At 41.4% G+C, this 11,505-nt stretch overlaps 1 protein-coding gene across 1 annotated transcript in view; it reads right to left on the bottom strand.

Moving 5' to 3' along the window:
• Positions 1-238: 238 nt before the first annotated feature.
• MUC13 (mucin 13, cell surface associated) overlaps positions 239-11,505 on the bottom strand; it is a 34,606-nt gene continuing 23,339 nt past the window's right edge. The window contains exons 13-20 of the mRNA XM_075710380.1: positions 11,357-11,415; positions 9,777-9,922; positions 8,335-8,460; positions 7,096-7,207; positions 5,016-5,053; positions 2,802-2,889; positions 1,554-1,761; positions 239-289 (exon numbers count right to left, since the gene is read on the bottom strand). Of these exons, the coding sequence (XP_075566495.1) occupies positions 239-289; positions 1,554-1,761; positions 2,802-2,889; positions 5,016-5,053; positions 7,096-7,207; positions 8,335-8,460; positions 9,777-9,922; positions 11,357-11,415 (828 nt within the window). The remainder of the gene's footprint in view (positions 290-1,553; positions 1,762-2,801; positions 2,890-5,015; positions 5,054-7,095; positions 7,208-8,334; positions 8,461-9,776; positions 9,923-11,356; positions 11,416-11,505) is intronic.

Genomic DNA, 11,505 nt, shown 5'->3' with positions numbered 1-11,505 from the left:
AGTTCTCTAAAAAGTCCTCTTCTTCTCCCTACCCTCTGCTTCATTTTTCCCTTTTTTCAGAGAGTTGTCCATGATCTCTTTCAAGCAGGTGTCTTCCTTCAGAAAATCTTCAGAGACTCTGGGGTCATGGACTTTGTTGTCTCTTCTGCCGAAGTAACTGCATTGATGAGAGGCTGTGAAACTCTTTGGTCTGACTCATTGTTGCAGTGGTCGTCCATCCTTCTACTGCTCTGGTCATTTAGTATCTGCTCTGCATCCTAAAGCCCTCAGGCCCCCGTGACGTTTCGTACTACAGAGAATTTGGACAAGAAAAGAAACAAAGAGTAGCTCTGTGTCAGAAAGCTCCTTTCTCAGAACAGTTCAGCACATGGTAGACCTTTCTCTAAGTGACACACTAGCCCTCAAGGAACACCAAATGTATTTTACAGGCAGATATTAATCAGTGAAAAGTTGACATCTTTGGAAAGCGAGAAATGGCAAAATTTATGTGAATCTGATCAATAAACTAACTAAACAGACCTTTTCCTTTTCTTAATTGGCAGCTTTTTAAAAGTGGGGGGGTTTGGGTTTGGGTTTGGTTTTTTTTTTTTTTTTTTTGTAAATGTCAGGTTTCTGTGTTGCTTCTATCATGGTTTAGGCCTCAATTCTGCAAAACACATAAGTGTATTACAATTAAACAGATTTTCTTCACTAAACAGGGGTAGTTTCTTGCACCACAGAGGTGGAGCTAAAATTAGTTTTGAATGGACAATGTGCTTCCCATTTACGGGATGCATGCAGAACCCAGCAAATCAATCACATCACATCACAGCATAGCACTTCTCAAGCCTCTGCCCCCTCTGCAGGTCCCTTGCAGAGTTCAAGGATAAAACAGGCCTTTTTTTCAGAACAGATCTTCCAGCTAATGACACGCTTCTGCTGAACAGGCTCCTCTGGGCTCTATCAATGCAAAAGCTGTGCTAGCTTTTTCATGGCACTTTACACTTTACCCCTTTGCAAAGCTGCAGCAACTGCACAGGCTTTTGCTGTGAATGAGGCAGTGGCAGAGCGGGTGGGAGGACACTGACCCTCTGGGCAGCTGTGCCAGCTTAAGCTGACTGTGAATCTTGCATGAGGCTGCAAATGGGAAATGCCACTGCAGCACCTATTGACACTACAGCTGGCTTAAAAGAAGCGCAGGTTGTAACCTGTAAGCCTGTGAGGCTTGCATGCATGCTTGTGCTGAAGGATGTGTTCGGTCAATGCAGACAAATGTCCTATGACACAGCAGACCACTGGGCAGCCAAACTGTTGCTTTGACCCTTGCTTTTCACATATCCCTCCGGTGACTCAAGGATGATTACTGGGTCTTTAGAAAGGTCTTCATAAGATGAGTGCTGTATTAGGGAAATTTTTTCAGCTGCAGCTACATTTGTTTGGTTGCCTTTGTACCACTTTGGCCTTCTAGATCAAAGGAGGATGGACAGCATGGAGTTTAGGTTCCAGCAGTGTCTGTAGTCCACAATGCTACAGTTCAGGAATGCAATTCCCACAGACCTATGTGAAACACTTACCAAATCATCATAGTCCCTCTCCAGAGGACGACCTCTATTTGAGGAATGCATCTCATACGGGTTGTTTGGCTGATATCCTGGGTTCGCATGGCCAGAAGTGGTCTGGACTCTGGGGAATATCGTGGTCTGTCTATCATCAAGGCCATTTGGGTTGGAATATCCTGACTTTATCAGTCTCTTCTTCTCTGGATCTTGTCTGTGTTTGGCTCTTCAGAGGAAATGAAAGAATAAAGGAGGTTTTAAAAGACCTTTTAGTGTAAGTGACTTATTGAGTAAGTCCAACTTATTGAGTTGTCCACTCCCACCTTATTTTGAATGCTCAGTCCTGTTCTGAAACATGCAACAGATTTTTCTAGCATACCTATTGCAAAACCCTTGTTATCAATGACAGAGTGCAAAGTTTGGCATCTCTTACCATAGATGGAGCTAAGCTGCTAGGAGGGACAGAGGGGCACTTTGACCTCTTTCAACTAGTTCCTAGAGTGAAGGAGTTTCCTTGACTACGGCTAGCTCTAACTGACTGTTCAGAGGAAGAAAGGAGACATTCATTAGGCCCAGTTAAGAAAAGTTGCCCTCATGCCTGCAGCCAAAGCTGGACACTCAAATGATGCATTTGAATTGCCTGTACATCATGCACACACTCGGCACAAGCTTGTGCACCTGCTGGAGAGCTATGCCTGCTACGGGTGGTCTTTACTTGGCCAGCGCTGAGAGCAAAAGCAGAGGAGCTGCTTGAGTGTTTCTATATTTATTGTGTGGAGAGAAGTGAGGAGGTGCAACTGCGATTGGGAATTCACCAGTACACCAGGAATAGCAAGCTTTAAAGAGGTGCTTGGCTGGAAATGCCACCTGTATTGAGCTGAAAGGGGCATACCAAGCCTTGAGCTGATGTGCTAGAAGGGAAAGCTGCAGAGGATCTGAGTTTGGGCCACACAGTCTTCTGATATCAGCACTGTTCTTCAGTCTCCTCCAGATGCCTCATCCAGGATTAGGATTAATGGGTCAGGTGTGTATTTTCAAAGAATTGTCTGAAGGTTTCATGGTCAGATTCATAGCAAAAGAATAAATACTTCTGGGGAGAGCACACAGGCAAAACCAAATTCTAATGGCTACATGACTTAAATGAACTTGTCTGCCCAACTAGGCATGCAACCATATTCACAGCCCTGCCCCTCTCCAAATTTCTGCTTAGTTCTCTAGGAAAATGTAGCAATGCAGCTTCTATTCAGTTGTCATAAATAATCTTACCTTACTGAAACAACAGAGACTGCTATCACTAAACTCAGGATAATTGCTCCAAACACTGTACCCACTATTATAAGGATGAGTTCACTATCTGGAAAAAAAACAAAACAAAACAAAACAAACAGAAACAGATATTGAAAATTCATGGTAAATATTGCAAACCAAGTCCTGTCTCTTGTAAGGCAGACAGACAGAAAGATAGATATTATTCATCCCCAGGCTCCTGTCTCACAGTACAACTGTCAGTGGACACAGAAAGATGTAAAGGAAGGAACTGATCTGCATTAAAGACCATCTCTTCTGGATGGCTCTTTTGATCCCAGCTCAGTTTCCTAATCCCATGCACTGAATGGCTTCACACATAGTTGTTGCAGTATAGCTGAGGGACAGGGAAAACTGGGAGGAAATAAGGGTTGCCTGAACTAGTATTGCTGCTAAAATATGTAGCTAGGTATCAAATATGCTCTTCGCATGCTCTAGGCACATAAGACACACTGATTTGAGATGTCTGTTATGTAGCACTATGAACACTGCATAAATATCCCGTATCTGAATAAATGTTTGTCAAGAAAAATTCATTTTCACTGATCTTGCTGCAGAACCAGAATGACTAAGGGAAGAAGGCCTGGATTCTGCATATATTCCTTCAACTGTGAATGGAATTGCTACTAAAATCTAGTCTTAGCTCTGTATAGCCATGGTAAGGAAAAAAAAAAAAAAAAAAAGAGAGAATTGTGTCCTGCAGGGCATAATTTCAAGATAAGGGTATGAAGAGTAAGACAGTCTCTTGAGCTACCCAACCTTACTGGTGGGACCTACGTGAAGATCCCAGTCTGGATTTATGAGTCTGCAATTTAGTATACTGAATGGCTATACTGGAGATACACAACATGAAACCACCAACCGTGCCCTTACCACCAGAACAATCCAGCACATTTAATCATAGGAGTACACAGTGAGACAACAGGGATTACGGTTTCTCAAAAGAGCATTATGCCAAACACATGTGGAAAGGATCCTTGGTTACTGCTCAGCAAACTTTTTACATCAATACCCACCAAGTGTCATATGGTGAAGATGAGGCTATTAATGGCATTTATTATTAGCAGGTCCCAAATTCATGTTTAAATTTGCAATGCATTGATTTTGTGCTGATTTAGCATTTTCATTTGTTTTGTGAAAAAGGCCTTAAAATTCCCAAAATTTTCTCTAGAAAAATATGTTCCATGTGATAAAAAATACCCTTCCTGCCAAACATTTACACCTGGTAATATTCTCTGTGCTGCACTACAACTACTATTAGCCAATCTCCAAAACTTACAGGCAAAACCAGAAGAAAACCCTTGAAGATCTCACAGCTGCAGACACAGGTATGTTAAACATGTATACGTTTAAGAATGCAGCAGTGTGAGACTCCAAAGGGCCACGTGAGGATATACCTTTTGCTCAAATAAAGCCAAAGGAGTTCTGAGGAGTGGAGAACCATAACTGTGCATTTTTCAGCCTGTCTTTGACTGTATTAGATGTTCTGAGTTTAGGCACGTGCAAACAATAGAAGGCATGAAGAATGTCCTCTCCTAATCTATACAATGGTGGACATTGGAGAAGGTGCAGTGAATAGCTGCGAAACTGACTCAGAAAAGGGAAAAAGCTTTGGAAGGCCAGTCTGGTTAGCTTGTCCAGATGATTACAATTATGGGATAACACAGTCAGGGCCATCATCTCTTCACCAGTATAGAATACTAGATACTATGCAGTGCTTGCTTGCAAGGTAAAGCACAAACAAGAACCAGTGGTTAGATATTAAAACAGAAACATTTAAAATGAGAATAATCCACTGATATTTTAATAGAGGGAGTGATCAATTACAGGAGAAACTAATCCATTAGTGGCACTGAGTTCAGCATTGCATGTCTTTAAATAGGGACTAAATGCTTTCTATCAAATAACCTGTGTTTCACTAAAAACTACTGGGCTTAATGCAGAGGTCATTAGAGGAAATGCTACTGTCTGTCTGAACATGTGTTTCAAGAAGGATTTTTCCTTCCAAGCAACAGTGGAATTTCTCTCATTTTTTTCTAACGTTTTCCTGCTATCAATACAGGATGGTGGCACCCCTAAAGGCTACTACTTGTTGTTTTTGTTATCTCAGTCAGATTAAACATTACTGGGTATTTTTCCATGCTGCAATTAAAAATTAGAAATTCTTGTACTTACTGTTCTTGCAGTTCTCTCCAGAGTAGCCCACTGGACAACTACATGAGATAAAAAAGGGGAAAGAAAGAAAAGAAAGATAATGTCATTAAGCAGATGATCACAAAATGATAGTATATTTCCCCTTTTTATCAGCAATTTCTCTGCAAGGTGCGTTCATTACAGGTTTCCTCTTTAATGCTATCTTAATATTGAATTGTTTAATTTCATTGTTAGAGTAAAACAATCTGAGATTTTCAGAATGATTGGTGAGCTGGGCACTCAAAGATTCAGGTTCTCAGTTTGAAAAATGTTAAAAGGGCCTAATTTGTCCAAAGAGCTAAGCCCTACACCTCTGAGCCACTTGGAATTGCTACCCACTGTCTTTATCAAAAGCCTCAATATAAGGTCTATAATTACTGGCAGCTCTTTATTTTCCTCCCATACTAGTTTCTTATATTTAAAATATATTGACTTTATGGTAAGATGTGTTCAGTGTTGTGGTTTAACCCCAGCTGGCAACTAAGCACCATGCAGCCGCTCCCCCCGGTGGGATGGGAGAGAGAATCGGAAGAGCAAAAGCAAGAAAACTCATGGGTCGAGAGAAGAACAGTTTAATAATTGAAATAAAATTTACCAAAAAAAATGGTGAAAAGGAAAACAACAAAAAGAGGAACAAAACCCAGAAAAATGAGTGATGCAACCACTTGCTGACTGACACCCAGCCAGTCCCCAGGCAGCTATTGCTGCCCCCCAGCCGACTCCCCCCAGTTTCTATACTGAGCATGACATCATATGGTTTGTCCTCTCCTACAAGGACAGGCTGAGAGAGTTGGGGGTGTTCAGCCTGGAGCAGAGAATGCTGCGAGGAGACCTTATTGCTGTCTTTCAGTACTTAAAGGGGGCCTACAGAAAAGATGGGGGCAATCTTTTTAGCAAGGCCTGTTGTGACAGGACAAGGAATAATGGATTTATACTAAAGAAGAGTAGATTTAGACTAGACATAAGAAAGACATTTTTTACAATGAGGGTGGTGAAGCACTGGCACAGGTGGTCCAGAGAGGTAGTGGAGGCCCCATCCCTAGAAACATTCAGGGTCAGGTTGGAGGGGGCTCTGAGCAACCTGATCTGGTTAAAGCTGTCCCTGCTCACTGCAGGGCGGGTGGGATGGATAATCTCTAAAGGTCCCTGCCAACCCAAAGCATTCTATGAGTCTATGATTCTATGGAATGTCCCTTTGCCCATTTGGATCAACTATTTTGGCTGTGCCCCCTCCCAGCTTCTTGTGCACCTGGTAGAGCATGGGAAGCTGAAAAGTCCTTGACTAGTGTCAGCACTACTTAGCAACAACTAAACCATCAGTGTGTTGTCAACATTATTCTCATACTAAATCCAAAACACAGCACTATGCCAGCTACTAGGAAGAAAATTAACTCTATCCCGGCCAAAACCAGGACAAGCATATAGCAGCAATAACCACAAAAAGAGCTGAATTAACAAATGGGGGGAGTAAGGTCCCTCTGCTTATCCATGGAAGCAGAGCACAGTCACCTGCTCAGCTTCACCTGCAAACAACACTGCTCTGTTCCGATCCTGAGCTGACAGAAATACCCACAGAGGGAAAACCAAGATGAAATAACATAGGTCTGAAAATTATCAGGAAACAAAGTCCCCAGTGATATCAGTGGAAACTTTCCAGGGATTTGAGGCAAGTCTTGCTCCAATGCCTGTTGCTTACTAAATGCTTCTGCATGCCAGTTGCCATGGCTCAGTTACTCTGAGGGAATAGTTTATGTTTATGTGGGCAACCCACAAAACAAGCGTGAAGTAGTTTATCCTCTTTACTGACTCACAGATGATCTTGGATCTGCATGACTTTCCTCTGAGGTATTATGAGTGCACACCAATGGCTAATGCTAAGCAGTTAAAATGCCATAACTTGTGACACCATGTGAATTTGTCCACCTGCTAGCCACCTTAAGCACCTCTCTGATTCACATAGCTGCAGGTTGTTCTTCTAGATTGAAGGTGAGCCCATGTTAGTTGTTCTTCTCCCCTACCTTTGCCTAGAACACAGGAACACAAGAAAAAGCTGAGTACTTACGATACACATTTTTCTTTCTTCTCTTCAAAGTTAGGCATGCATTTGCATACTGGAAGCCCATTTTCGTTTACACAGTACTTGTTTTCTTTTTCAGAACAGTCTTTACTGCAATCTGTATTTTCAGCAGGAAAAAGTACAGAGTGAATTGAAGATAGCCCCAAAAAAATCCACACTGGAGAAAATTCCACCCCCTCTTTTTTTTTTTTTTATTGTACTGTAAACACACACAACTTTGTTGTGTTTCAGAGCACCAGAATGGCCTATGTAGAACAGAAACTGAAATACAAAAGCACAAATTTAAAAGTAAATGGTCTTTGTTTAAACCATCCAGCTTCATCAGAATGGAAATGTGGCTAGGGTGCATCTAACATAGGCAAGCAATGACCTGCAGTTTGATCTCAGAGCAGATGATTTGTATTGCAGCTTATCTAAAGCTGGATCAGATTTAGACAGATTACGGGCCTCAAAGTCCAACACTGGATCACATCTCACTGGCCTTTATTGTAGCCAGCTTTCATGATTATATCATGAGTGTTTGCAATATTTGTTGTTTTCCTTAAAATCTCATTTCTTAGGCTTTTTTTCTGTAGTGTGAAAATTTTAGTTTTCATAAGCAGAAAATAAGGTACATCTCAGGGCTGTGGAGGATAGCTAAAAATACAAACAGAGTACTCATTAAAAGATTTAAAACCACCAAGCAAATAAAACCCCAACAACTAACAGTTCCTAAAAATCATATAAATCATTCTTTCCACAAAAACCTGTCTAAATACAGGTAATGCAATTGTAGAACTACCAACAAGGGACACATTTAACAGATCATTGTAGTGCATCATGAGACTTCCAGTTCTGTCAGCATCCCCATAGCTGTCCCCACATAGCATGTAGAATTTATTCCCAGACTATATCCTAGCAGAAAAGGCTCTGAATATAGGATTCAACTTGTTCCATCCTTTACCTATTTAGGTTTCAATTCTTATCAAGAGTATTTAAAGAGTTGCCCTCTCACTGTTTTCAGTGATAATTTTCTCAGGCTTTAGTAGTTTATTCTACTGGAATAGAATTAGGGATGTGTTTAAAGTGAAATGTAAGAATGTGTTTCTATGGCATTCTTAATAAGACACATTCCCTGATTTTTAGAGGTTGACACATTTGCAGAGCGCCCTTTTCAAAAAGGGACTAAGACAGGGAATAATCAGGTCAATCTTTCAGGTATAGATAAAATAGCAAGGTTCTTACCCGAACAAGAACGATCATCCCATTCTGTCTTTGTGAAACCACTTCTGCATATGCATTTTGGAAACATACTTTCTTCGCAGACTGTGGTACGGGCATCACAGTTATACACAGCACAGTAGGTTGCACCTTTAAAAGAGAAACAGTCAGGAAGCAAACTGAGGACTAATAAAATTATTTCATAGAAAGCAGTGCACTTGCTCAGGAAATCATAAACCAATTATTTAGCAATTCTGAAGAAAACTTGTAAGTCCTTTTTTTGGGGACATCGATACTGCAGACTTTTGGACCAGCCCTTTCTTTTCCCTTGCTCTTTCCCAGTTAAGGTCTTGTTTCCATCCCATCTTCTGACCTTCTGTTTCTCCACCTCCCAGCAACTGCCTGCAAACCTTCCTGCCCCCCAGTCCATGAAGAGGGAAATCCTACCCATAAGTTCATATTCTGAACACTGACTCTCTGACTCACCTTAAAAAAACTATAGAAAAACCCCAGCACTATTCCCTTCGGTTTTTCTACAACTGAACTTTGGGGCACAGATCCCATACAGTTCTACATAGATATAAATGTTTATGGGCATGCAGCTCATTTCATGAGCAATATTAGTATGCTGTTTGCCCAGCACGTTGCTCGTTAGATCCATGTCCCAGTGGTGGGAATGGTTTACAAACCTCAGTGGGTGGCATGCAGTGGAGGGATGTGATTGCACTGGTGTTTTGTGAGCCCTCAGGTTTTTTCTATTTCCCCCTCACATTTAGGACTAGCACACAGGAAATGTCATGGTTGAGGTGGATACAGTCACCTTCAGAGACCAAACTCAGGCTATAAACCATGAAATGGACTCCTTTAATTATTGGCTATGCCTTTTGTGAAAGCTGATTTCAAAATAGGAGTATATTAAAAAAAAGAGAGGAAAAAAATCCTTACGTTACTTACAAAAAACATTCTCCAAGTATTACACTTCTAGTAACGCAGACTTTACTGGTTTAGACCAATGAATCACTTAGTAGCTAATCAGTGAGGTCTCATTTCAATTACCATGGTTAATTATGGAAGAAGAAGTCTAAAGAGAGTTTCATCCTATTTTGCCAGTAAAATACTGGCTTATTCTCAGAAGCACAATATATGTCTGTACATATTTTGTCCTGATTTTTCCAGCCACTTAACACCCAGCAGATTAAAATCAATATGCCATTGCTTACTTGGGAATAAGTATTTTCCTTCTCTTCTTTACACAGGAAATAGAAAGCCTTAATAAGACAAAAAAGCCCAGCACTGAATGGTTGAGTCTTCAAAGTTATACCGAAGATTGAACATTCAGCTCCTTAAAGTCAACAAAGTTTATGCTCTGATGGGCTTTGTTGCACACAGAAATGTTCTAACCAGCTTTGAAGATAGGAACCTCTGTTTCTGCTGATCATTTATTTCCACAGTAAGGAATTACATACCTCTGTACTGAGAGACATAGAACGAACCATTTATTGCATTCCTTATTGCAGAACTAACTGTCTCATTGTTTTCAGTTGAATTCTCCATAAACAGGTTTGTCACCGTTACACTCATCAGAGGAGAAGCTCTGCCTTGGCTTTGAGGTCTGAAAAGTACAGATAACATCATTTTAAAGTCTCATATAATTCATATGGATAGCAAGCTAGATGCAAAGACAAGATAAGATTTCTACCAAACCTCCCCTCTCCCCTAGCTTCTTTCATTCCACAATGTAGGTAGTTGCTAAGACACATGAAAATGAGTTCAAGTCTTGCTTAGGAATACATTAATGGCCATCTTTCCAGTAGATCCAGATATAAATAGGTAGCTGGTAAGCAAAGGCTGTTGGATTTAATGCTAACAACATCACTCCTCTATGTGCTGTTGGCACACAACTGATATTTTTTTTTACCAGGCTAACCTCAAGCCAGCTGCAGAGTGGAGGACCTCATCTGTTAGACTCTAACTTTTACATGCTCGCATCAGTCTGTGGTGTCATGCAGGCATGATGACTTGGAGAACCCATCTTGGAGTGTGGTGAGGATAATTCAGGGTATGACCGCAATGAATTCAGAAGGGTCTCTTTGCAATGTAGAGGTATCTATGCTAACTGCATGCTAGCTGGGTTGGGTTCTGCTGGACAGCTGTCTCCCTGGGGTGAGGTAGAGAACAGCAGTGACGATGCTGTTCTTCAGCTGAACTTCGTGCTTCTGGGATATGCACACAAATATCTTTAAGTGGTAGATTGCTGTGGTGCCCTAAGTTGTTACTGTGCACCATGTATTTGTCACAACCACTCTGCTGGAAGTTACTGCCCTCACAACTCTGATAAAACAACAGTCTGCTTAACTGCTTAATCCATGGGGTTTGCTGAAAGGGTTTACACTGCTGTGTGTGCTAGCATGGCAGGTTTTGCTTGATGTGGGTTAGGGAGCACTCACAGAGAAGCTGGCAGAGCTCTGGGGGCAGTAAACTGTAACAGATGGGGATGGGAAGAGAGGGACATCTTACAGTGTCCGCCTAGATCAGCAAAGGACCTATGCCCACAGCTACAGTCACCACAGCCCATTCAATAACATCTTTGCCCAGCCTGCCATCAGGAGAGACCAGCAAATGCACAATGAGATGCAGTGAGCTTCTGCAATGAGGGTGTTTCTTAAATTAAACTGGGACTCCAAGTTGGACCTGTTCATAGGAACCTCAGAGTTAAGTGTTACAATTTCAGAGGCATGTCAGATATCACAGAGACTGCTAGTTATAATATAGTACTATTTCCTACATGGTGCTAAAAGTGGGAGATCCGCTGTGGAGCTGTCTCAGCCAGCCCACTTCACAGACATACTGGAAATCCATGGTGTAAGAATGGGACCAGCATCCCAGAAACTTTAAAAATACAGAAAGAATTGCTTCATTTAACAGGAAGCTTACTGAACTGAGCTCATCCCATATTCTTTTTTGAACTGAGTACTCCATGGGGAACAGATTAAAATGGGGTGTGTGGGAAGCACGCACAGTACAAAAACCAAACTGGCAAACTTACTGAATTTCCACAATGACAGTCTCTGCAAAGCCTGTTAAATTGCTGAAGGCTTCCTCAAACTGTAAAAGAGAAATGAATTGGAGTTAAAGGCAAGCAGAAACATAGACCAAAATCACATGAAGCACTGAGGCTTCAGCTGTAAAGTTTTA

This window comes from Pelecanus crispus, chromosome 5, assembly GCF_030463565.1.
Source record: "Pelecanus crispus isolate bPelCri1 chromosome 5, bPelCri1.pri, whole genome shotgun sequence".
Taxonomy (NCBI): Eukaryota; Metazoa; Chordata; class Aves; order Pelecaniformes; family Pelecanidae; genus Pelecanus; species Pelecanus crispus.
The sequence above is the reverse complement of the archived record's forward strand: the minus strand, read 5'-3'. Positions and strand labels throughout refer to the sequence as shown.